This window comes from Mirounga angustirostris, unplaced genomic scaffold, assembly GCF_029215605.1.
Source record: "Mirounga angustirostris isolate CCGP_5_RB_7025 unplaced genomic scaffold, mMirAng1.0.hap1 SCAF_8, whole genome shotgun sequence".
Classification (NCBI taxonomy): domain Eukaryota; kingdom Metazoa; phylum Chordata; class Mammalia; order Carnivora; family Phocidae; genus Mirounga; species Mirounga angustirostris.
In genome coordinates, this window is record NW_026991716.1 from 145,849,015 (window position 1) to 145,875,887 (window position 26,873).

The 26,873-nt window shown below is 48.7% G+C and overlaps 1 protein-coding gene and 1 long non-coding RNA gene across 10 annotated transcripts in view; one reads left to right on the forward strand and one right to left on the reverse strand.

Annotated features, from left to right (window-relative positions):
* The window catches only part of FAM120B (family with sequence similarity 120 member B), a 122,114-nt gene that overhangs the window by 54,959 nt on the left and 40,282 nt on the right, over nt 1-26,873 (forward strand). For 8 of the 9 annotated variants that reach the window (XM_054505652.2, XM_064598377.1, XM_064598379.1 and 5 more), the window contains 4 exons: nt 14,801-15,007; nt 16,372-16,480; nt 18,187-18,279; nt 22,736-22,787. In XM_054505652.2, coding sequence (XP_054361627.1) covers nt 14,801-15,007; nt 16,372-16,480; nt 18,187-18,279; nt 22,736-22,787 — 461 coding nt within the window. Of the gene's footprint in view, nt 1-14,800; nt 15,008-16,371; nt 16,481-18,186; nt 18,280-20,377; nt 20,523-22,735; nt 22,788-26,873 lie in introns of all 9 variants that reach the window. The other variant, XR_008505445.2, reaches the window with a different exon arrangement.
* On the reverse strand, nt 7,202-9,991 carry LOC123836844 (uncharacterized). Its single transcript, XR_006789088.1, has 3 exons — nt 9,918-9,991; nt 7,638-7,715; nt 7,202-7,278 (listed from the first exon to the last, which is right to left on the reverse strand). It is a non-coding gene; the product is annotated as an uncharacterized LOC123836844 (long non-coding RNA).

Sequence of the window (26,873 nt, forward strand, 5' to 3'; positions counted from 1 at the left end):
GGGAGGTCTCTGACTCCAGAACGATCCATGTGCCCTGCCAGATGCCCCACGGCTGACTTGCCTTTGAGGAAGAGAGCTGCACGAGTCACCTGCAGAGTTGAGGCACAGAGCATGGCAGGCCAGACCTGGGCCCCCGCCTCCTTTGTCAGTGACGCTGCCTGGTGCGCAGCCTTGCTTGTCTGCCCGTGTGGCGCCTGCCAACGCTGGCGGGCCCCAGCGGCAGCGAAATCGGGCGGCCTCGGTGTGGATCCTGGTTGCCGGCCATGGGTCTGCACAGATGCTCACGCCGGCAGCACCCAGAGCAGGCTCCTGTGTGCGTTCAGGTACCATTCACGGCTGTGGAGCCCAGATCGAAAAGCTGTGTGCAGAGTTGGGCCTCAGTCCCCCTCCCTTTGTCCTCTGCTGTCCCCACTTCCTCCTGATCATGCTGTCACTGCGCTTCTCCCTGTGACCCCTCCCTGGGACTTTGACACTGGCCTCTGGCCTCCCCTCTGCAGGTCGCTTGCAGCCGGGGCAGAGGCGAAGGACTGACGCTCAGAGGTTTCACGCTGGCCCATGGCCTCACTGCCTCCTCTATAAGCCTTCCACAAAGGGATCCCATTCCCCACTGGAAGGACCTGCACTTGCTCCTCGATACCCACACGTGGCAGTTGCCTGCGTGCCACGGGACGCCTCACCAGATCTACGTCAGGGCCTATCCCCTTCCTCTCTGTGAGCATCCCTTGTCTTCTGCTTGAGGACACCTCCTGGGGTTCGTGCTCCCCAGGACTGCACACTCGGCCTCACTCACACTTGTGTCCTCTGGTACCTGCACTTCCTGGCAATTTAGCAGGTCCTCAGCTAGTGGTGTTCCCATGAATTGAAATATATCCACAGTTACCTGAGGGTGGAAACAGAATCTTTTATAACTTTTATAGAATCTTTGTGCATTGTCAGTCCTCAGATGTTGATTTGCTTAATACTTTCATCAGTCACTATATTTATGTTTAGGCTAGAGTGCTTGTAGAAGTATTTTGCCTTCATGAATAAGAATCTTCAAATAAAATTTATTTTTCTGTAACAGAAACAAATCTCAGGATATAATTTCCATCTGACTTTTCTTTTTCAAACTCCTATTCCACGGGTTGGCAGAAATGTACCCGGGGTTGAGGGGGATGGATGTCCCTGAGATGTCCTTGTCCCGCTGTCTGTACCCCTGGTCCCCTGCTGCTCCCACACTACCCGCCCACAGGACGTGGGTGTCAGGTAGAGCTCATGCACTGCTGGGTGTGCGGGGTGGTCTGGGCCCCTCTTCTTCGTGACCCAGGGGTCCCGTCTCCTCGCTCTTGCGCCGACGCTTCATGCCTGTGGTAGATCGGAGCCTCTGACGTTCTCCCAGGAGCCGGACTTTGGAAAGTCAGAAGCCAGAATTTGATGATTTTACTCTGTTGCTCAAGTGTATTGACTGTGGGATGTCTTAGGTGAATTATGGCTAGTAGTCACTGTGTTCTTGCAAAGATTAGTCTTTTATCATTCTTTTAAACCTGGTTCTTTCTGTCATTTACACTTGTGAGCAGAATTGTATACTCTCGTGGTGGTTGTGGGTCTGACGGGGTCACCGCAGAGGCAGACGTACTGCCATGGTGTGCGATGATGTAGGAGGGGAGACAGGTGGCGGTTTGACTGAGCCCATCTTTGGAGCTGTAGGATGGTGTGGGATGCCCCGCGGGCTCTGTGGCTCAGTCTGGAGAGGGGATGGGGTGAGGAGAGTGGTCAGCGGTGTTCTTGCCCACGGCAGCAGGAGGCCGCGCGCCGCAGGATGCTCACGTGCTATGTGGTTCCCACAGTGGTTTCCTCAGGCACCTGAACGTGTTCCCATCAGCACAGCTCTACACTCGGTTGTGCTTTCTCTCCTTTTCTCTGCTCTTGAGTCCCTTCCGTAAGCCATCAGAAAACACAGAGAAGTTGTTCTTCTTGTCTGCTGTGCGTGATGGTCAGTTCTGAACCTTAGGTGTGCGTCGGGGGGCAGCGCGTGAGAACGGTTGGCACCGAGCCAGCTGGAGCTTCGAGCCCCCAGAACTGCTGACCTGCACTCCTGGGAGAGCAGCACGGCAGCTCAGCGGGGTGGAGAGAGTATTTCTCTGCAGGTTGCGTCCAGGGTGCCGCCGCCCACCAGACCCTGTGCACGAGAGCCCGGGGCCCCGAGCACCTGCTGCCCTGCTCCTCTGTGCAGATGTCTGTCCATATCCGAAGAGCACCTTTCACACAGTGATGGGACACGAACGTGGCCCTGGATGTGAATGTACGTGGTGTCTCAAGACAGGCACCGTGGAAGGGTTGGCCCTGCCGTTGTCCCCAGCACAGCGTTCATTCTTCCCACCCCTGCCCTGTGCGTTGGGGGAAGCATGCAGTCTCGACGTATCGTCATTTGTTTACATGTAAACTCAACAACTATTTTTATTTCTTTATTGAACCATAACTATAGTTTCAAGTGTATAGTCAACAACTGTTTTCAGAGCCCCACCGTGTGCACAGTGAGGGGCCTTGGTGACAGGGTTCACCACGCACAGTGACAAGCCTGACACACTGAACCTCCTCTGGGTTCTCAGAGGCTCCCGCGTGGGTCAGGCAGACCTGGCCGTGTTTCCAGGACCCGCCAACTGTCCCAACTCAGGAGGGCCGAGGAACAGCTGGGCGTGAGTGGATCCTGCACCTGCCTGTCGAGGTTCACGCAGTGCCCCTGAGGGTTACTTTGTACGATTCTGCCTCACTGCAACCAGGGGACCTTACCAATGAGCGTAGACCTCTGAAATCTGACCTCCAAACTTCCGTTTCTTGTTGTTTTGTTTACTAGTGCTCTCCTCACCCTGTTTGGGATTTCAGGTGCTCATGGGACAGTCGCCCTGGTGAAGCCCTAGCTGAAGCTGAGTTTAAGTTGGCTCAAGGGCTGCAGCTTGCCAAGAATGGTAGTTTTTGTTCCATTTAAGTGCATTTTGCATAACTGCCAATAAGCCCCAGTTAATGGACCTTCATTGGCATAAGAGGAACACCATTCAGTTGAGCTGTTTACTGTTCAGTATTTCCTGTGAAGCTTTGGAACACTGGAACTGGTTTTTCCAGTTTCTGAGTCCCCATCAGATGCTTCATCACATGGGCAGGAATCTTGCAGGGCTCGGCTCTTCCCTGTCTTGATTCCAAAGCACCTAACTATTTCTAAAATATGGGTTGCTTGTCTTTGGTAAAGCTGCACCTGTTAGCCTCATGGAACTGGTCCGTGCTCACCGGTGACTCCCAGCCTTCTGCCATGCCAACTGGGGGTCCCCCGGGTGTCCCCTCAGTGCCACTTCTTTGGGGGAGAAGAACAGCTGCTATCGAATTTCTCTTGCTGGAAGATAATCTCAGAGCTTCAGCTGTCAGTCCTACAGCCTGTGAACATGCTCTGCTTTCCGCTGAACCCAGTTAGCATAAATTTTTGGTTTTCTCTGTTTACTGAGTGACAGGGGAATTGATCTTGGTCATCAAGCTTCCACAAGCCCCAGTCTCTCCGCTCTGTTTTCCGAGTGTCTTCAGCCAGCCTGGTATAACCCTCTTCCTTAACAGACTTGTCAAGGAGGAAAGGTATGGTCTGTTCTCTGAAACCTTAACGTTATAATTAGAAAAGTAAAATCACAAGGCGGACATGGCTGAGAAATACTATTTTCTGTCTCCCGGACACAGAGAAGTGCAGGGAAAACACCACGGACGTGCCAGGTGCCCCCGACATGAGCACATTGCTAGGACTGCATGTGGTGGTCGCCCAGTCGAGTGAACTAGCCAAGGGTCTCAGGCCCCAGCACCCCACTACCTGTACCTCCAGGTGCTGTGTGCCCCTTGATCTCCCGGGGTTTTCTACCCTTGCTTATATTTAGAGCCGGGGAGGGCAGGGTGGGGGGGCGGTGCCTGGGTGACTCCGTCAGTTGGACGTCCGACTCTTGATTTTGGCTCAGGTCATGGTCTTGGGGTCATGAGATCGAGCCCTGTGTTGGGCTCCATGCTGAGTGTGGAGTCTGCTTGGGATTCTCTGTCTCCCTCTGCCCCTCCCTCCCTTCCAAAAAAAAAAAAAAGAGAGGAGAGAGAAAGCGTGCATGGTGGAGTTGGGGGGTGGGGGGAGAAGAAAGCCATGTTTAGGAAACTGAATTAATGGCCCCACAGTCTCTTGAACTAAAAGTTCCCTAAAGCACTGGCGATGTCAGTCCATCCTGTGACCGCAGGACAGTATAACTGGGCTTGAGACCAGAGTCCTGCGTTGGTGGTTTCACCTGCTTTGGCGTGGTTACATGTTCACTTCTCCGGGTGGGGCAGTGAAGGGTGAGTTACTTGGAAGCTGTGAGATGGGGCACAGCATGACCAATGTAGCTCACCTGAGCCTAAAGGACGAAGTCAGTATATGGAGGAAGTGGGGTGAACCAGGGGGGCCCCCAGGGGCTCCATTCCAGCTACTCACTTTGCCCGAGGTGGGACGCATTTCCTCAGTGGCACCACCAGGAGCTCACAGGTCCCAGCTGTCACTGACAGGGCCACTGGGGACAGTGTTCGTAGCTGAGGTTTCGTTTTCACTTAAAAAAAATGCCCGACTCTGAGTTCAGCACATTCTGATGTCATTTAGGGCTGGTTATTTTTCAAGAGCAAACGTTCTGGTTCCCATCCCTCAGTGCATAGTGCCGTGTGTCTGGACAGCGGGACCGAGCTGTCTCTGGGAGGAGCTCTGCTGACAGCGCTGTCTTACCTTTCCTTTACTCTGTCCTTGCAGCACATCGTGACTTAATATTTTCAAGCAGTTAGAGAGCTTTGCTTGTGAAGGGCTTTTGGAGGACGTGAGTAGGTCATGTTCTGGTGTAAAGTCTGTCTTTATTCCGTATACTTCAGTTCCTTGAGGGCGGGACCTACATGTTCGCAGTGCATGTGCAAGTCGTGAGCACCCGGCGAGACCACTGAGCCCCGCAGAAGGTACACGATGGCTCACGGTCCCTTGGCTGGAACGGCGGACTCCCAGCTTTGGCTCTTCCTGCAGCAGCTGCGGCACCTGGGCCGCTCCTGAGCTGCGGTTAAGCTGTTAGTGTGGAGCCTGTCCACTGCATGGCCATTTTTGTGAGCAGTGTCCCGGCTTGGAGTTTGCTATTTCAGCATCACGCCAAACAGGAGCTCGCTGTGGAGCGCTCACCACGTGCACACAAATGGACAGCAGGGTCTAGATTCTGGATGGTTCTAGATGATTCTAGGAGGGCAGCTGGCACAGCTGTCAGGGGTGTGCGCTGGTCTTAACAGCGTGCCGCCTCGGCCTGGGCGTACTGTGGTCTCCGGCGTGTGTGGACTCACAGCTTGCCCTGTGTCACAGGGCACGTACACAGGAAGGCCGTGATTGTGTCCTTGAACATAAGCATCATGCTGTGACGTGGAGTCAACCCATTCCCCTAATAGAGAGCCTCTGCCCATCCATTTGGAGGGCATCAGCGGTTGATGGAGAAGTAAATATACCGTACATGATGTTCTGGTGTTTAAGCAGCAAACTCACTCATTCAGTAGCAATCAGAACGCTGACTCTGTCAGACCTGTCTTGGGGGCTCAGGGAAGGGAAGGAGGTGGTCCCAGGAGGGTGGGTTCAGCGGGAGTGGGACTGTGGTGAGCAGGCCTCCTGGGGTGGGAGGGCATTCCTGTCCCCTTCTCCTCTAGGCATTTGCCCCTAGGCTGGCTTTCGATGGAACCGAGGTGAGAATAGGGTAAGGACAGGAGTGCCTCAGAAGGGAGCAAAGAAATTAGCTGGGTTAATTGTGCAGCTTAGAGACTGAAGAGGTGGCTCTGGTCACAGCTGGGACTCCCCTGCATGTGTGCGTGGGGGGGCTCTGGCAGCAGAGTGACAGGCAGCCCTCCGAGGGCCACATGTGCTGGTCCAAACAGGTCACGGGTGGGGACGGACTGGGTCTGGCGAGGGGCCTAGCACAAGGGTGCGGGGACTGCCGCAGGAAGGTGAGACGTGTCCAGGAGGCAGGCTTGGTGGGGCTTAGGGAACCCTTACAGGCTGAGGTGGAGGACCCAGGTGTGGGGATCCCATCTTCCTAGTTTGGGTGTCCGAGGTGAGACATAAAGAGCTCAGTTTGGGGAGGGTCCCGTGTGCGATGTGCGTCTGGACAGTGGGACCTACAAGCCAGAAGCTTGGGGAGAGTTGGCATTGGAGGTGGATTTGGGAAACATGAGCCCATTGGGATTGTAGCAAAAGGAAGTCAGCTAGGAGTCCTGAGAACACCCTCATGAAGAATGGCAGAGAGCTTGGAGAAAAGACAGCTGCGCAGGGGGCAGAGCGCCCAAGCACAGGGGGCCGTCTGGAGAAAGGATGAGGACATGCATGCTGGACTTGAACCTAGAGCAGCTTCTGAAGAGTAGGGGGGGCAGTGCTGAGGCCAGAGATTGTGAGACACCCCTCCCGTCGGTGGGGCCTGGAGGGATGTCCCGGGAACGTGGGAGGGAGAGGGACAGGGGCTGTTCAAAGGGGGACAGTGTGGCTGTGGGCACCCCAGGGAGGAGAAGGAAGTTTCCTCCTTCAGTACTGCCTGCTGTGTGCGCCGTCTCTCTGGGCTCACGTGGCATTTCCTGAGCCCTCACGCCAGAGGGCATGGCCCTTTCTGGGCAGCAGAGAAAGCCCTGAGAACAGAGCAGTTAACCTCGAAAGTTGGAATCCAAAGGGAAGTGATGTTTGAGAAGTGAAATTATCTACACACCCAGCCCTTCAAGACACTGACTTTATTTCTGGTTTATTGTGTTTTTCTTGGTTTAGAGTTTATTTTTAGCGCCTGATAATTAAAACTGTGCTAGAGGTTCCAAAAGTGCCCATGTCTGTTGGTGGGAGTACCCTCAATGAACACACTTTGCAAACGCTCCCGCAAAGACTGTGTGAGTATAAGGAAAGCAAGTGCTGGTCTCAGGGTTGTGGCCTGTCTATTTAAAGTGCTCACCTGCCACCGCGCATGTTTATTTTTGTCATGCCCAGAATTGCTGCTGTACGTGGGATATAATTGCAAGGATTCTTGAAATGAGAGTGTATGAACTGGAACAGGAAAAAATACATCTTTATTTTCACCAACTTCTAACTGAAACTCATCCTTTCCTTTACAACAGAGTCCACAAATCCTAGTAATAATAGCAGCATCTGCGGCTGTGTCACCAATAGGGATCGTGGAGGACCCGATGTCCCCTTACAGTTGGAGAGGTCCGTGCGTGTCCTTTCCTGTCATCCTTGTCTCCAGATTAGTTACTACACCCGCTGCTCTATTATTAAAGATATACAAAGAAGTGGGTAAATTCCTATGTCATAAATATGTTTTTTTTTAAACTGTACTTTGTTATAATTAATTCTTTTATAAGCCTATTATTTTATTGTATGTATTTAAGGAATACATAGAGAAAGAATCCATAGGTTTCACCAGACTGCCAAAAATATTTACGATATGAAAATGTTGAGACCCCTGGCCGAGGAGACAAAGTGTGCTGGGGCTGCCTTCAGGAGTGAGAGACTGAGGTAGTCGGATGGATTTTCATGTTGAAAACAAAGAGAAAACCTAAAAAATATGTTTAAAAAAATTTAAGTCTGAAAGAATCAGATGGCTAAAAGGGTCGTAAAGAATTACCGCGTCAAGACTGTAGAAAACCGAAGTCCGGGAAGGTTAGCCGAGCATTGGGCACCACTTTTGCTCCAGCGTATTTGCCTGGTAAGAAAGGAGAAAACGTAATTGGCCACAGTCAGGAGTAGACAGGTGTTGCCACAGACCCTGTCAAGAGCACAAGGGTCAAGGGAACGTTCCAGGCGACTTTGCACATACACAAATTCAGCCACTTAGATGTGGTGGACTAGATCCCCCCAAAGCACAAGTGGCTGCAATCCACCCATTATCTAATAGACTTTAGACGTTAAGGAAGTTTCGTTCATAGTTTTTAAAACTCTCCAGAATACACCCGTAACCCAATTGGTTTCCCTGGATCATTTATCAGCATTCAAAGAATTAATGCCAATTCTACGCATTATCTTCCAGAAAATATTAGAAGATGAGACCAGTATTACCCTGATACCAAAACCACATAAATGAATTACAAAAAAAAGAACATGTCAGGCCAGTGTCCCTTATGAACATAGATATAGAAATCCTTAACAAAATGTTAGCAGATCAAACCAAGCAGTATGTAAAAAGAAGTGTACACCATGACCAAGTGGGATTGTTCATTGCTGGGATGCATGGCTGATTCAGAATTCAAAAACCTGTGTGTGTAATTCTCTCATCGGCTAATGAGGAAAAATCACATCATATCAAGTATTCAGAAAAAGACATTTCACAAAATTCAGTACCCATTCGTGATAAAACCTCGAAGAATAAGAATAGAAGGGGCCTTCTCCAGCTCGATAAAGAATATCTCCAAAATCCCCTGCAGCTGACATCATGCATACCAGAGAAAGGCTGCATGCCTCCCCCTGAGGCGGGGACTAAGGCCAGGATGTCTGCTTGCACCATCCCTCTCGAGAGCATGGAGCCAGCAGGTGTGGCCTGTGCACTGACGCAGGGAAAGGAACTAAAAGGCATGCAGATCACCGAGGGACAGAAAGACGGTCCCAGTTTGCAGATGACATGATTCTCTAGAATCACAGAGAATCCCAAGGAATCCATCACAAAACTCCTAGAGCTAGTAAGGGTTCAGCAAGATCTCAGGCTGAAGATCAACATAAAAACAAAAAGACCACAATTGCATCTCTATATACGAAAGTTTAAAGGATAACGCCACTAAAATTGTTCCACAAAAATGAATTACCGAGGTATAACCTAACAGACAGGTATAGTATCTGTGTGCCGAGAATTACAAAGTCCTGGGGAAGGAAGTCAGAAGAAGCTTGAGTTCCTGGACAGACAGACACACCGTGCTCACAGACTCCCAAGTCTCTACACAGTGGAGAGGTCCCTTCTCTCCAAACTGATGGACAATTCCTAGCAAAATCCCAGCATGGATTTTTGGTTATTACTGATATGACAAGATTATTCTAAAATTTATATGGAAGAGCAGAAAGTAGTCTAATATAGCCAAAACAGTTCTGAAAAGAAAGAGTAGCATGGGAGGAATGATGCTTGTTTGTTAACATGGCTGATAACACAGCTTGTCATGGAACTACACTAACCAAGGCTGTGGGTTGGCCGAGGGTCAGACACACGCCGCTGGGACTGAACAGAGAACCCCACGGGTCCCGCCGCCCAGTTTTGATGAAGCACAGAAGTCTTGTCAGCAGGTGGTACTGGAGCAGTTTGCAAAATCGCAGACAGAAAAGGAGTCGTGACCTTAACCTCGCCATTCACGCAAAAGATTAACTTAAGTAGAACACCGAGCTAAACGCAAAATGTACCACTATAGAACTTTTGAGTAAAAAATAGAAAATTTGGAATCTAGGGCTAGGTAAAGGGTTCTTAGGCTTCACATCAAAACCATAATCCATAAAAGAAAAAAAGTAATAAGTTGGACTTCATCAAAATTAAAAACATTTGGTCTGTAAAAATGAGGAAATAACAAGCTACTGAATGGGAGAAAATATTTGCCAACACATGTCTGACAAAGGTCTTGTAAGGAGAAAATAGAAGGAGTCTCAAAACTCAGTAGTAAAAACCAAACAGTCCACTTAAAAAGTGGGCAAAAGACGTAAATAGACATTTCACTGAGAAAGATGTTTGCCTGGCAAACAAGCATGTGGAAGGTTGTTCAGCGTTCATTAAAGCTGCGGTGAGGGGCCGGGTGCAGAACAGCCCAAACCGCACCCCGTGACAGCGGCAAGCCCCCTCGAGGGGAATGGGTACTTGCAGACGAGTCTCCTACACGGTGGTGGGAACGCTTTGGCTAGGTGCGTCAGCTCCCTAGGAAGCTAAGCATGCACTTACCGCATGCCTCAACAGTCCCGACCCTCCTGGGCCTTTGTCCCGCGGAAGTGAAGACTTCTGCTCACCCCAGATCTGGACGTGAGCATTCCCAGCAGCTGCACGTGTGACAGCAGGAGCTGGGAACAGGAACAATGTCTTTAACTGGGCAAACGCTCACACCAGCTGGCCCGTCCACACTGTGGGGTGGGGCCAGCCATGAGAGGGAGGGCCCGACACACACCACAGCATGAGCAGATCTCCGGGGGTTGTACTGAATGAGGAAGCCGGTCCCCACAGGGCTACACTCTCAGAATGCCATGGCTGGAGAGAGGGAGGATGGGGCAGGGCAGGGCTCTGCACAAGGGAGGCTCCATATCTGACGGCGGTGGTGGTGGTGACTCAGATGGTGTTGTGACGTCACACGCGTCCGTGCGTGTGGAAGGACCCATCTCCTGGTCTTGATGCACGAGGGAGGCTCCGTACCTGACGGCGGTGGTGGTGGTGACTCAGATGGTGTGTGTGACGTCACACGCGTCCGTGCGTGTGGAAGGACCCATCTCCTGGTCTTGATGCACGAGGGAGGCTCCGTATCTGACGGCGGTGGTGGTGGTGACTCAGATGGTGTGTGTGACGTCACACGCGTCCGTGCGTGTGGAAGGACCCATCTCCTGGTCTGGATGCTGCACTGTGGAATGTAGGATGTTAGCACCACGGGATGTGAGGGTGCATCTGTGGGACCTTCCATGCAACCTCTGCAGCTTCCTGTGAATCTGTTGTCATTGCAAAATGAAAATCCTAAACCAACCATGTGCTGCCTACGAGACACACGTCCAAGATGGAGGGACACCAAGATGCTGGAAGATGAGGACAAAGGTGAACTGTGCACTCACCCTAAGGAACTGGTGTGACTAGATGAGAAAAAGTGGACTTCGAGTGGGGATCCTTACTAGAGAGATGATGATGGTCAGCACCAGGTCCATGTCAATGACTCTCTAACTGGGTCAGTTTGCATGGGCAGCTTCAGATATATTTGAAACAAAGATTGGCAGGATGGCAAAGAGAAACACTACAGTGGCAGATTGGAGAACAGGGCTCAGCACACAATGGCCCTGTGGGCCAAATCCAGCCCACAGTCTATTTTTGTACTGCAAGCTAAGAATGGTTTTTATATTTTTAAAGTGTTGTTCCTAAAAAAGAAGAACATTCAACAGAGACTGTACAAGGCCAGCAAAGCCTAGCATATTAACTCTCCTGCGTGGCTGAGTCGGTTAAGTGTCCGACTCTTGGTTTTGGCTCAGGTCATGGTGAGAGAAGTCAGCATGGAGACTGCTTGAGATTCTCCCTCACCCTCTGCCCTTCTCCCCACTCATTTGCTCGCTCACTCTCTAAAAAAAAGAAAAATCTTTTTTAGAAGCGCCTGGGTGGCTCAGTCGTTAAGCGTCTGCCTTCGGCTCAGGTCATGGTCCCAGGGTCCTGGGATCAAGCCCCGCTTCGGGCTCCCTGCTCAGCGGGAAGCCTGCTTCTGCCTCTCCCACTCCCCCTGCTTATGTTCCTTCTCTTGCTGTGTCTCTGTCAGTTAAATAAATAAAATCTTAAAAAAAAAAAAACTTTTTTAAAAAGAGAGAGATAATCAGAGGATATTAGGAACAACACTATACCAGTAAATTTGGATGGTTAGGTAAAATGAACATATTCCTTGAAAAACACAACATAGTAAGACTGAAATGAGAAGATAGAGAATCTAAACAGTTCTAAATCTGCTGAAGACATTGACTCTGAAGGAAAATGCAAATCCCGATGGCTCCTGGCCAACATCCCTAAATCTCAGGAAGAAGCAGCATCAGGGTTATTAATCCAGCTTGTCTTAACAAATCCAGCAAAACCTTGGTACCAAAGACATGAGAACACATGAAAATTAGAGGCCATTCTGTTTCATGAAAATAAATACAGAACTTCCAGACAAAAATTAACAGATTGAATCTGGCAATACATAAAATTGATAGAAAGTTGATTTAACATTTGAAAACCAGTAGATTCACTCTAACACAATAAATAAGAAAAAGCATATGTTTTTGTTAATGGGTGCAGAAAAACTCTGGTTAAATTCAGTACTTGTTCATGATAAAAACTCTCAGTAAACTCAGATTAGAAGGCAGCTTCCTTAATGTAGCAAAGATTAAAATCTACAGCAGAAATTATACTTAACGGTGAAATATTGAAAGATTTTCCCCTAGTGGGAGTGAGTCCAGGGTACCTTCTTTCAGCACTTCTGTTAAACCGGGAGCCTTGGCAAGAAGAGCAGTCTGAGGAAAGAAATATAAGGTGTAGGGTTTAGAAGAAATAAAAATCATCATAATTGACAGATGGCATGATTGTATAAATGGAAAATCATACCTACAGAGCACAGCCCTTAGAATTAGTAACCAGACTCAACAGGTGCTAGATACAAAGTCAGCATATACACACCCAAATGTATTCTATAAAACAATAGCAAGTAAAAATAACCCCACAGTTTTTTTTATGTTTACACTAACAGCAAAGAAAGAACATGAAACAGCAAAAGACAAAAATCTATACAGAATCTCTCCATTGACAGGCACGACATTTCTGAAGGAATCTAACTTAAAGAAGGCTCCCCATTTAAAGGTGTCCGTGATCCCCAGAGTCCCGCGGAGAATCCCAGCATTCCCTGTGGAAAGCCCGTGTGTGGTGCGTGCGCTGGGACAGTGGGGACAGCCCTGCCGCTCACGGTGTGGCGAGCCTCACGAGGAGTGTCCCCAGAAGAAGCCCGGAGACAGCAGTACATATACCGCCTGACTGGTTCTTGTAGATTCACAAGCGTGGAAAACCAGCTACGGTTGGAGTGGCTAGAGCTTACTTTTCGGGGGCAGTGAGGGTGACAGGGAGGCCAGCAGGGGCTTCTGTGATGCTAGCAGCATGTGCTTTGTGGTCTAAGTGGTGGTTGCACGTTTTGTGAAAATTCACGTGGTACACATGGGATCCATGCTTTGGGGCTGGCATACCTCCTTTGTAATTTACTTTAAAACAGGGATAGAAGGGATGAACACAAGACCTGAACAAGAATTGATTCCATTACAGAAAAACCTACCAAATTGGAGACGTGCCCCCAGCACGCGGAAAAAATACCTCACATCTGTATCAGGGCGCCTTTCCCACAGGCTGGTCTGACACCGAGTAGTCACCGTGGTCTGAGTGCTGGGGCGAGGGCCCACGGTGATGGGGCCGGGGTGGGGAAGCTCAGGGCTGCTGGAGGTTTGCAAGGAGGAGGTAGAGAAGATGGGACCTTCTAGAGTCAAGTTATCCCGTGGTGCATTGTCCAGACAGGAGGGCTGAGCCACGCGTGACCCCGAGCCCTAAGACGGTGCAGTTCCAGACAGACAGCACGTGTGTAGTTGGGGAAGTGCAAGAGCTCGATGCACAGTGAGGTGGCGGAGAGTGCTGCAGGGCCGGAGGTGGGGCACGTAGCATGATGGGCAGCGGCCAGCACAGGCCTCACCTGCAGGTCCCTGCAGAGCAGAAGGAGTGAGGACATCTACTTCTCATTAATCAGCGTGCCCTCGGCCTCACAAACCTGTTCGTGGTTGCCCTTTTTAGGACAGTATAAAAGCTGTGCTGTACAACAAACACACTTTCATTAAACCTTAAGAGTGGGGCGCCTGGGGGGCTCAGTCAGTGAAGCGTCTGCCTTCGGCTCAGGTCATAATCCCAGGGTCCTGGGATCGAGTCCCGCGTCAGGCTTCCTGCTCAGCAGGAAGCCTGATTCTCCCTCTGCCTGCCACTCCCCCTGCTCATGCTCTCTCGAGCTCTCTAAGTAAGTAAAATCTTTAATAAAAAAAAAACCCAAAACCTTAGATTAACTCTGGGGTAATCACAGTTCATGATAATTTTCTTAAAATGATGATCAGTTTTATTTTAAGTGAAGTGAACCCTTACTTAATAAAGGGGATAAAACGTCTGTGACTTCTTTCACAGTTTATTTTGGTTTTGTAAACTATATTGGGTATGCAGTGATATTTAAAATAGCCACTATTTAGGGGCGCCTGGGTGGCTCAGTCGTTAGGCATCTGCCTTCGGCTCAGGTCGTGATCCTGGGGTCCTGGGATCGAGCCCCGCGTCGGGCTCCCTGCTCAGTGGGAAGCCTGCTTCTCCTTCTCCCACTCCCCCTGCTTGTGTTCCCTCTCTTGCTGTGTCTCTCTCTGTCAAATAAAAAAATAAATAAAATAGCCACTATTTAATTTGAGCCACGTTGGTCAACCAGACACCGAGAGATTCGGTGGACACGTGCTAGGTTATCCATTCACGTGTGTGCAGTCAGCATGGGCCCCAGAAGCGGACGTGGCTCTGTCCATGCACAGTGAGAATGTGTAATGTCAGGGTAGATTTGACAACAAAAAGAAATACTTTATATTTGTATGACTTAATTTGTAAAAAGCTATCCACTCATCAGCCCTATGAGATAATTAATACTTTAATTAGAACAACTGAATGTGCTTTTTAAGAATACAGTGAGCTCATCAGTATCTCAGACGGTGCTCTCTTGGCTTCTCTTCCTTTGCTTTGCTTTTAAAGGAAGTTTTTCCGAGTACACCCGAAGCAGATGAGCTTGCAATGTTTTCCTGGTGGACTGCAGCTTTGACATGTGAAGGGGCAGTTCTGAGTTGTACACACAGGCCTGGGCAGATGTCTGGGGTGTGCACAGTGGGTGTGCACATGAGCGTGCATACTCGTGATGCAGCTGCCCTCATGTCCCTGTGACCAGCGGGGCTCCCCATGGGGGCTGGTGGGCACGGCACCAGGTGGCTGCCATGTCGCCCTGAGGTACAGCGTGTCTGCGTCCCCATGTGCATGACTGCTCCTTTCCATTCTCTGTCTGCACCCCACAGCCTGATTACATCGACCCCCGAGCTGTGCAGCTTGGCTCCCTCCTGGTCCGCGGCCTCACCACTCTGGTCCTGGTCAACAGCGCGTGCGGCTTCCCCTGGAGGATGAGCGACTTCATGCCCTGGAATGTATTTGACGGGAAGCTGTTTCATCAGAAGTACCTGCAGGCGGAGAGGGGGTATACCGTGGAGGCTCTCGTGGAACAAAATGTGAGTTCACAGTTTCTTCACATTCAGAAACAGTAGGTTTGAGGTCAGGTGCTCAAATGCATCCTAATGCTCAGAGTCCTTGGCCAGACATGAGTTCTCTCTGTCCCAGCAAACATGCCTCCCAGAAACGTCCCAGTGGAGGACAGACATGTTCCCAGACTTTGAAATTTTACCCAGTTTACACTCACTGTTGATTACATGGTTGGAATTACTGCTCTTTTGATAGAGGGTTGCATTATTCCAGGAAGGCAGAAACATGGGTTGGGAGGCCGAAAGGTTCAGCATCAGCATATCCCATAGCTTCTCCCAAAATACTGCCATAGGGCTTGAGTCCCCAAACTCCTGCTGAGGGATGGCAGGGAGCACCCCACCCAGTCCTCCGCGGCCCCCTCTTGAAGTGCTTTCTCTCCCTTACCCTTCTTGAATCAAGAAGGAATGTTTCCCCAGAGGTGCCTTTGCAGACATCAGACTAATTCAATAGGAACAGTAACCATGTATTTACTTGAAAATATCCCTTGAAGGCTGCTGGTTTAGCTGGGGATGTTGGCTATGCGATGTCCAGGCTCCATGATTCCTGGGAGGTTTCCAAGGAGGGCTCCCGCCAAGCTCACTTGGAGCATGTTATAATAGCTGCAAGTATGCGCGAGACCCTGCGGCCCGCAGAACAGTCACCATCCGTGAGGATAAAGCATCCTGAGCTTCACATCAGACGGAAAACATTTGGAGAGAAACAAAAACCAAACAAAAACCCAGGGCGTCCTTTGGGATTTGGGAGCAGCTAGTATTGTGTGCAGACAGCGGTAGGGTCATGAGGGAGCGTGTTGCTCAGATCGGGCTTGTCCCCATGTTCGGGAGTGGGGAAGGGTCAGAGCAGAGCAGACTGCAGTCACCACCTGCAAACCCCCAGTTGTGGCCCCGTGTCTGATGTTCCGGCCACGCACAGGGTGACCGCAGGTTCGGGCAGATGGGGCCACGTGTCAGCAGTAAATGAAGTGGCCCGGAGGGGCAGGTCCGCCCCTCGCCCCGCTGCTGCTGCTTCTGGTGTCACCACTTGAGGGGCTGAGGACCCAGATGACCGGCCCAGGTTTGTTTGGAAGGACTGTGTGGTCATGGCCCAGATGTCACCACAGAACTCGGAGACCTTTTGGAAGTGACTGTTTAACCTACAGAAGACCAGAAGGGATGTAGCACTAGTGTTATTTCCCCGGGGACTCAGGAGAATGTCAGTTTTCTGAGAACCTCTTGTTAAGTTTCAGTGTTGAAGGAAACGCTCACCCAGTGTCCTTGGACACCGTGGCCACTGTTGTGTCTCCTGAGTGTGTCCACAGGCCTGCCACTGCTCACGCCGTCTGCTCTGTTTGCAGAGGTCCCGGCTGACCAAGTTCCATGCACTGAAGTCGGTCGTGTGCAAGGCGTGTGTGAAGGAGAACAGACGCATCATTAGCAGGCAGCTTTGGCGCTCACACCAGCCAGGTGGGCATTGCGGGCCCCCACCCCTGCCGGGGCTGGCCTTACAGTGCAGGACTCCAGCAGCAGCCTGGGAGGTTGGGATACGACGCAGACTTACCACGCTTGCTGCTACCTAGCAGTTTCAGTTCTGGTCCCTTTAGGAAAGGTGTCTCCCAGAGGGCGCCCCTGCTCATCCCATGACGCAGAACGCCCCCGTGGGCTCTCTTTCTTCTCGTAATAAAACTTAGCACAGAAAGAAAACAGTTAAAAGGAAATAGAAATAACCTTTATTCTGTCAGGATCACAAATGTGGACAGCTAATGCGTTTTTGCACTATTATTCTGTGCTTTTATCTCATCGTGATGATCTTCTGTGCGATTGTGCATCCTGCTTGTCCATACTCCCCTCCGACAGTGGTGCACATACGCTTAGTACTCCAGCTCAGAAGTGGCTTCCATTTTTTCCCATTTTATGTACATTATTTCCTTAAAACAGAGCATCATAGCTTACGAACTATAGGTCAACCTGCAGTCAAATTTAGATAAATGTTGCCAACTTGTTTTCTAAAAACCTTCACCTCTACGCCTTCACCAGTGATGAGGCGCTTCCGCTGCGTTCACCAGTATGTTTTAACTAACGTGTGAGATGAAACAGTGTATCTTATCGACCAGATGATTCTTTATTAGGGAAGTTGGCTGTCTTATAGATCAGCTGGTTGATGAGTTGAATTATTTCATGTCCTCCTTCGGTTAGGATCCGTGCCTCTCACTATAGCAGCTCCATCTCTCTCCTTGGCAGAGTTAGAGAACTCCCCCTGATTCCTACCCCCCAGACTGTCTTCAGGGGCTCTGCTGGCCATCAGCCATGCAGGTCTCATTCTGAGAGACAGTGAGGTCATTGTCACGTGCCAGGTTTAGGGCCTGCCTGAAGGAGAGTCTGGGGGGTAGGAGAGGGGCTTCCTCCCTGCTTCCCAGGAGTCACAGACTCCCGCCTTGTCCTGCCCTTTTGTCTACCCTTTAGTTTTCTCCTGCCACCTGAGGATAGGCAGGATTTGAGACCCCAAAGCAAGAGCTTATTCCTTGCAAAATAGATGTGCAGCATTCTGCCTCTGTTGCCTCTGCCCAAACTGGTTGGCGGTCTGTCCTGCATGCCCAGTGCCTCGGGTTCCTGAGCAGAAGCTGCAGGCAGCAGAATGTAGGCTGCTTTCAGCCGGCAGGAGCTTAGTCAGACTTTCTCATGTTAAATTCTAGTCGAGACAAGGGGTAGAAGGTGTCAGAGCTCAGGAATTTCAGAGAGGAAACTTCAGGGTGGTTAAGTGTGTGGAGAATCGAGAGGAGGGCACACCATGGTCTGGCTCTCAGAGTCCCAGGACCCCTGCTCACCCAGAGCCCAAGCGCTGGTGGTCTGCAGAGTCAGGCCCTTGCCCTCGGGAGGCAGGGTCAGTCAGAACCGACTACCAAGGGCCCTGCTCTGGCCCAGCGTCTGCCAGGCTGCTCGTCTGTCACCTGCATGGGTCCTCTGGGGGAACATGTTTAAATTCAGACGTCCACCTCCCATCCCAGCTGTGGCCCCTGAGTCCACATTTTTCATGGGCTTTCCCTGTGATTTAAGGAAACCGAAGCTCGAGAACTGTGGACCTGGTGCCGCCTTGCTACCCTCTTAGATGTAATGTGTCACTTGGGGTTAGGCATGTGGTAGCCTCCTAACGTGCTGATCACGTGTCCCCACAGGCAGGTGGGGGAGGCAGGGATCTGGCTCCCACAGGACGAGCTCCGGGCACAGCCGGGCAGGCCAAGGACAGCACTGGAGGGACCAGGGACCAGGTAAGAGGCGGCAGCCATGAACTGCTCACGATGGTGTTGTCTTGGCATCGTGCTTCTGCTGATACTCTCATTTCATTGCTGAGTGAGGTAGAGACAGAATTTCCAAGCTCCATGCTGGTCTATCTCTGCTCCTTGCCACTTCGTTTTCTGTCAATTCATTCATCTGTTCAAGACCCTTTTTTTTATAATTTACTTAAAGAAAGGCTCTTGTAAAGATTTCATGCAATGCATCCCTTTAATGAAGAAAGAGCATTTTGATATGTTCTGGGATTTGGCTTGTATACGTAAGACCCTTTTGGGTGATCAAGGAAATAAAATGAATTCTTTACTTCTTGGGTGTGTAGTACAGATGTCTGGTTTTCATGCATAAAGCTGAATTTAATACATAGTAATTTACATTTTAAATACAGAGAAAACCTCATCAGTATTTAAATTCAAAATTCCTTCGTTTTCAAAGCCCAACTGTAGAGACTTTTATATTACCTAAATTTACAATTTTATCCTTGCAAATACAAACAAACCTTTAATTTAATTTAGTTTTTTGCAAGCTCTGAAATGTGTAGAGATTTCACAGAGTACTCACATTATTACCCTAAAGCACAGCGAGTCTCTGTCATTAAGCAAAGCTGCGTGTCTCCGTCGGCCTGTGTGGTGGCCACTGCATCTCACCACTTGGGATGTTGCTGAGGGGAATCTGAGCCTCTCCCGGTCGGTTGCCTCTTGTTCTGGCAGAAATCTGGGGGTCCACTCTAATGCCCAACCCTGGGGGACAGAGAAGAGCGCTGTAAGATTTACAGCTGCTGTAGGTGTCCCCACAGAGTCCACCTAGCCAGTCCTGACACCCACTGTCACCTAAAGCTCCTCGACGGTCAACCTAGGGGGCGGAGCAGCATCCCTCGCCCCCGCCCACCCACCTCGTCCAGGATAGGCACGCGGTGACTCCGCCCAGATCTGAGTGTTGATGCTAGAGGCCTAAATTAGTTGAGGGCGAATCCCTTCCCCATCACCTCAAGCATTTTTGAGATTGCTTTTAATGTAGAAGGAGCTGCGGTTTATTGAACTAAACTGCAAACAGGGAACCCAGAGGCCACAAGAGGGTTTGTCAGCTTACCTCGACTCGGACTGCGACAGCCATTGCTGTGGACTCGCGTCCACACAGTGAGTGGGTATCTCAGAGGGCAGCCCTCGGGGTGCCTAAGGGAGGGGCATGTGCAGAAGGCAGGGCACCAGCGAGCCGCGTGTGGCTGGAAGGGTCAGTGGGAGGGAGGCTCATGGGAGGTAAAGTTGGGCAGACAGCAAAGGAGCAGACCTTCCAGGGCCTCACAACATTGGTCAGAGCCCTGGAGTTCACTCCAAACAAGATACTCCATGTGTCCGTTCTGAGTCGGTATTCCCGTAGTCACCAGCCCTCCCCGTAGAGCTCAGAGCCTGCACACCTTCAATACAAAGCTCCTATTTTGTAATACTAACAGGGTTTGAATTTAGGTACCAATCCTGTGTTTGAAATATAAGCATGTGATGGGCTGGGAGCAGAGTGGGGTCCCAGCCCTCTCTGTCCGGATATCCCATCCCAGGTATGTTTAAGTAGCAGGACCCTGGGGACCTGTCACCCTTGAAGCTGCGGTGTCAGACATCTGCGACCCTGGCCCCTCTAGGTGAGGATTAGAAGGCACCCACCTAGCTCAGGAAAGCAGCGTGAGGGAAGGCATGCTGGACATCTTCCAGGCAGCCTGGCATGACAGGGCGTGCATAGTCCTCCCTGTGTTTCCTCTAAGCAGACGACAGAGTCTTCCCAGTGTCCCTGCTGTCGCTGGTGTGGGAAATGGTGACATTCCTCTTAATCCCCTCTGGCCTGGGCTTGTCTCCTTTTCTTCCTGCTGGGTCTCAGGAATTCAGGAAACCTGAGACAATACAACCTCAGGGTGAGGAGGGCTGCAGGTTAAGCCCGGCAGGGTGAGGAGGGCTGCAGGTTAAGCCCGGGTGGGAGAGAGGCCACGAGTCTCCGGGGAGATGAGCACATCAGCTGTGGCCCGTGGCTAGGACGTGTGCCTGTGGTGGAGCATGCAGCCGACATGTACGCGTGCATGCTTCCCCTTAGATGCTCCGTGGACTGTGCTCCCTGCCGTGTCATCAGCATCCAGCCTGGGCAGCCTTTGGTGTCCTGCCAGCTCTTGAGTCCTGGGTTCCAGTCCAGCCAGGTGCAGTGGCCCCGCTGGGTCCTTGAATTCGAGCCTGTCAGAGCAGTGAGTGTTGGAAGTGTCTTCATATATCTCCTCTTTCCCGGAGGAAGCTTGCTGCAGTGGGTTCTCACAGGCAGGACCCACCGCTCACCAGTGACCCGACCTGAGCAGATGACAGAGCCTCCAGGCGTTCCCCCATGCACATGACCACCCGGAATTTCAGGGAACGTTTGGAACACTTAGGATGTTTGTCAGACCGGGTGCGAGGCCTAGAGAAGCATGTCTTCCCTCTTCTGTTCTGGTTATGTAGAAGCAAGGAGACCATAACAGATGCAGCAGCCAGAGCCTGACGCTTTCCCAGGTGTCCTGGTTTGCAGGAAATCCCTCCTTGGGGGATAGGACCACGGTGGTCACACGGAAGATGGGACGGTGGTGCAGGAGGGCTCGGGGCTGAAACCCGTGCCCTGTGAGACCTCAGGTCAAAGGCAAAATTGCAGTGGTGAGTGCTGAGTTAGGATCAGGTTTCAGAATTTGGGGTGGGGATGCAGGCTTCGGGAGCAGTCGCTGGTGTTGTCAGGTGTGTGTGGCGGCAGATGGCAGTTAGGCCATGGCGGGCACCACAGAACGCACAGACTTGCGGAACCACTTGTCGACCACCTGAACTAATGGAACATCATGTCAGCTGCACTCAAAAAATTAAAAGAAAAAAAAAAAGAGTTTGGGCATGGAGGTGCAAGAAATTAAAAGTCTCCGGCAAGACCGTAGTTAAGCAAGGACAGTATGTGTCATTTGCATTTTGTCTCACATGGAGAAATGTTCACAAAAGTTTCATTGGCGGTACCAATATGTTGTCTAATTTCAGATATCTCTGTATGAGATACATGTTCACACACACAGAATCTTTTATTAGAACTGGAACATTGTTTAAGGTCAGGTAATCCACTTTTTTAGTTTCATCACTGTGATAGAATTACATCATTTTTACTTGGCCCACACACGTTTGCGGGCTTATGTCCACCTTTGAACTCCTATTTTAGTATTTTTTAGAGATATGTAAGTAGTCTAAGTAGAAAGTTGTCAGTACTTCCTGGACAGAGTTAACAGACAAAATTCTTTGTTCAAGTCAAACTAAAAATGCCTCAGAATGAGTGTATTGAATCACTGTGAGACAGTTGGTGAGGAGGGAGGATAGGAAGAGGGAGGAGGAGGAGCAGCGGCGGGCGCGGCCGCCCCTGTGAGCCTGGCCCACGCGGGCCAGGCAGGGAAAGGCCAGAGGCACCAGCCTCCCTGTGAAGCGTGTGCTTCCTGGCCTGTGAACTGGGGAGGGGACCCAGGACCAGCAGAGGTGACAACCTCCCTGCCTCCCTGGGGCCGGGAACTTCAAAGCCTCTACAGTGAGAACATCTTAACCTCCTCCGTGCTGTTGGTGAGAAATGATGTGTTAAATTCCACAGTCAGTAGCAAATCACATTTGCCTGTGATTTCTTCAGATTTTCACTTGTCGGTAGTAATTCTGTAGGAGGCCTGGGCTGTTGTAAAACTGTCTCTGATCATCTGTGGTAACAAGGTGGGGCCTGGAAACCTCGCTGTGGCCTTGCTGTGACCCTCTCCCACCACCCAGCCCTTGGCCAGAGCCCCTGCCAGCCTCCCACTTGCCGGAGCGGCTGGGCCACAAAGGCTGCCCTCGGCGGGAGAGGCGTGGGCATCAGTCAAGCAGAAGCACGGAAAGCTTTGTAGGAAGAGTGTTATTTTCTGAATGTGAAAACAACCACCTATTTTACTGGCAGGTTGGCTCTCTTCTGGTCCTCGCCCAACATTCCCTGTGTAGCGGAAGGTGAAAAGTGGCCAGCTACACGGGGACGGGGGCCTCTGCACTCAGCTGTAGAAAGAGCCACACATCGCTTTCTCCGTCCTTGGCCAGGTGTCCTCCGTGAGCCATCTGCATATGCGGATGCATTCCCCAGTGCCGCTGGCAGCAGGGGCTGTCTGGATACCATGCAGGTGGTTGGAGCTGGCATTTGGAGGAGCAGTTGGGACACTGCTTCCTTCTATCAACAGAGCCACCTCTTAATTAATTGCTTCCTACTCTAGTGGAGTAATTGTGCAACAAACTTCTAGTGACCGTGGCCACAACAGAAAAGAGAATGAAGTGCTGTCCTCCAAATACAACTCAGCATGTTGTTTTTATACGTACTTAGAAATGTGCAGTTTTTTCTCTTCGAATTTTAGAGAAATGCAATTAACTTAGTTTTGGTTTTCATATCTCTTTGGTGCAGGAAATAGACAGTATGAGCCTGACCATTGGAGAAGATATTCATCCTCTTCTGGGTAAGTGCACCACTTACATTCTCAGAATAAATCAGTTTTATCAAAGATGGAAGTAAAGCATCTGTCTTTATAACAAATCTTTCATATCAGTTGCTAAACTTCAAAAGAATTCAGATGTTGAATCCTGACATGGGGCTAAGTTAACTTGGTTTGCAGATAAATTTGCTTCCTCTCGACAAAATGTGGAGAGAAGGGGACGGGGAGTCTGGCCTGAAAGCCCTGGGACGCCCTTGAGAGTGAAGCTCTCAGAACAGCATTGCAGTTTTCCTTGGGGAGAGAGTGGCCTGTGGGGTCTAGACCTAGTTTTTCATGGAAAGGAAAATCATCCTTTTTGGTGACTTCTCCCTCGTATCCTATAAAAAAGTGCTCTCTTGACTTATTTTCAGAGGTTGTGCCTGATTCTGTGGCCCCAAACAGTTGTTAACGTCTTCACCCTCATTTCTCCATCTGTGTCTATAAGGTGTGGTTGATTTTTTTTTTTTTTTTAGTGAGTTGGAATCTTACTCTGTCCTGCTTTTTTTAAATTTAACACTAGATTGTAAAGATTGTAAGGATTGGAGACATGATGCCCTATGTATTCCAAGAATTGTTTCTAGTTATAAATACAGAAAAAGAAGTAACAGCCTTCTCACCTTCCTGGCGGGAGAGCCGGCTCTGCGTTGAGGGCCTGGCCCTGCCTGGGAATCATAATGGTGTGTGGCCCACAGGTCTGTTCCTGCCAAATCCTCCTTTCCATTTCACTTTTGCCAGGCTCCAGCTCAGAGTTCCTGACAACAGTGCGTGAGAGGCAGGCCTGGGTCCCAGCCGACAGAGACCAGGCATCAGACAGGAGGCCTGTAGGGGTGTGGGGGGAGGAGGCAGTCGTTCAGTGTCAGGAAGCTTAATTTATGATGCCACTAATGAGGGGTTCATTTTTTGCTCTATCAGAGCACTGAATGACTCTTGTTTTTTAAAAATGTTCTAGATACTCCAAGTTTCATGGAAGAATTCTCAGATAATTTAAGACTTGTAATTTCAAGGCCAAAATTGTACTGAACTCTACCTATGGGGTATCGATAATGGAAAGAAATCTAGATTCAGAGGTTAGAAGACACACCCTGAGTTAGTGGCCTGTTCTGCACCACACGCCGTGGCTCTGGAGGTTCCCAGCACTCTCAGATAATGCTCACACGTGCTCCCCAGAAGACATGGCCAGTTGTTGCTGTCTATAAAAACAAAATAAGCCCTAAGCATATTCACAGTCCAGTTTGCGTATTGCACCTGATGAATTACCCTAACAGCTCAAGTATGCAGAGCTCCTGGCTTTGTCTGACCTTAAAATCCCATCTAGTATTTACCAAAACAGGAATACAGTCTCCAGGTGTTTTAATACTTGTAGGTTTTACATTGGAAACATCCTCACTACTTCCTGCAAGGCCTTCTGAAGAACATTTGCATATCTAGTTACTTTCCATGCAGCTCTTGTAGGACCTACAACCTCATTCCCCAGCTTTAGAAATAGATTTGTTTCATTCCACTTATGGTGTTTTTTGTCTGTTAACATTCTATTGCTTTCATTTCTGCTCATTTGAAACCAGTGTTGCTTCTAGAAGTTTCATTTCTTTGCTGCTTATTTTTATAACTTTGAAATAAATTTCTCATCCCTTAGACGAAAAGAGTAGACCTCCATGAAAATTGTTTTCCCCCATCTGAACTCCAGCTTGTCAGTAAAATATTTGTAGTCGTTAGCAAGCTTAAGTAAGTCATTGAGTTTGTACAGTCTCTCTTATGTTTGAAAAGCCAATGCAGTAAGTTTCTGTAATCTTGTTGTGTAAGGTAGTTACCTCTGCAGCCTAGTCTTCTGATGAAATGTCCATGTATCAATTTAAAAATGAAAATAAAAATACATTTATCACTCATAATTAAATATTTCGTATTTCTTTGATTATTTGGAAGACATTTCATGATCTAATATATTGGGATCTTTGGGAAGAAAAAGGGTGTTGAATTTTGTCAAATGCTATTTCTGCATCGACTGAGATGGTCATAGGATTTTTTTATCCTTCATTCTGTTAATTTGTTGTGTCATGTTGATTGATCTGCATATGTTGAACCATCCTTGCTTCCAGGAGGTAAATACTACTAATCATGGTGTATGATGTTTTAATGTTCTGTTGAATTTGGTTTGCTAGTATTTTGTCAAGGATTTTTGCATCATTGTTCATCAGGGCTATTGGCCCGTAGTTTTCTTATAGTGTCCTTGTCTGGTTTTGATATGTTGAGGGATTGCTGGCCTCATAAAATGAGTTTGGAAGTGTTCCTTCTCCTTCAGTTTTTGGGGAAGAGTTTGAGAAGGATTGGCATTAATTCTTCTTAAAATGTTTGGTAGAATTCACCAGCGAAACCATCTGGTCCTGGACTTTCATTTGTTGGGAGGTTTTTAATTACTGATTCAGTCTCCTTTCTCACTGATTGGTCTGTTCAGATTATGTGTCTCATCGTGATTCAGTCTTGGTAGGTTGTATGTCTCCAGGAATTTATCCATTTCTTCTAGGTCATCCAGTTGTTGGCGTGTAAGTGTGTATAGCGGTCAGTTCTCTAGTATCAGTTTTAATTTCTTTCTTTCTTTGTAATTTGATTTGAGCCATCCGTCTTTTTCTCTTGGGTAGTCTAGCTAAAGGTTTGTCAATTTTGTGTATCTTTTCAAAAAACCAATTTAGTTTCATTTATCTTTCTTTATTGTCTTTCTTGTCTCATTTATTATTTTTTTAATCTTTGTTATTTCCTTTCTGCTATCTTTGGGCTTAGTATGTTCTTTTTCTAGTTCCTTGAGCTGTAAAGTTAGGTTGTTTATTTGAGATGTTTCTTTCTTCTAATGCAGGCATTTATTGCTATAAACATTCCTCTTAGAACTGCTTTGGTTGCATCCTATTATTTTTGCATCCCATTAGGTTTTGTACGTTGTATTCTATTTTTGTTTGTATCAAGATACCTTTTGATTTCTTCCTTGACCTCTTGGTTGTTCACAAATGTGTTGTTTAATTTCTACAGATTTGTGAATTTTCCACTTTTCTTGTTCTTATGGGTTTCAAGTTTCACACCATTGGGATCAGAAACTGTACTTGAAATAATTTCAATCTTGTTAAGTTAGGGGGGTGAGGGACAGAGAGGGGGGGAGAGAATCTTAAGCAGGCTCCACACCCAGCATGGAGCCCAGTGAGGGGCTCAATCTCACGACCCTCAGATCATGACCTGAGTCGAAATCAAGAGCTGGATCCTTAACCACCTGAGCCACCCAGGCACCCCTCAATCTTGTTAAATTTTTAAGACTTGTTTTATAACCTGATGTACGATCTATCCTGGGGAATATTCTTGTGTGCTTGAGAAGAGTGTGTATTCCTCTGTTATTATAGATGTCTGTCAGGTCCATCTGGTTTAAAGTGCAGTTCAAGTCCAGTGTGTCTTTATTGCTTTGTTGTTTGGATGATACACCCATTGTTGAAAGTGGGGTATTAGATTCTCCTGCTATTATTATATTGCTATCTACTTCTCCCTTCAGTTGTGTTAATATTTTCTTTATATGTTTACAAACTTTATCATCCTTTCATTATAAAAGCTGTCAACAAAGTAAGTATAAAAGGAGTGTATCTCAACAAATGCCACGTATGACCAACCCATAGCTAGCATCATATACAATGGTGAAATATTGACAGCTCTTTCTCTAAGATCAGGAACAAGAGCAAGATGCCCACTCTCACTACTTCTGTGCAGCATAGTACTGGAAATTCTAGCCATAGCAGTTGGGCAAGAAAAAGAAATAAAAGGCATCCAAATTGAAAAGGAGGAAGTAAGATCTGTTTGATGACATGATCTCATATGTAGAAAATCCTAAAGACACCATCAAAAAACTTTTAGGACTATTAAATGAATTCAGTAAAGTTGCAGGATACAAGCTCAAATTAAAAAAAAAAATCAGTTGCATTTCTATACACTAACAACAGACTATCCAAAAAAGTAATTAAGAAAATAATTCTAATTATAGTAGCATTAAAAAGAATTAAATATTTGGAAATAAATTTAACCAAGGAGGTGAAAGATCTGTATAAT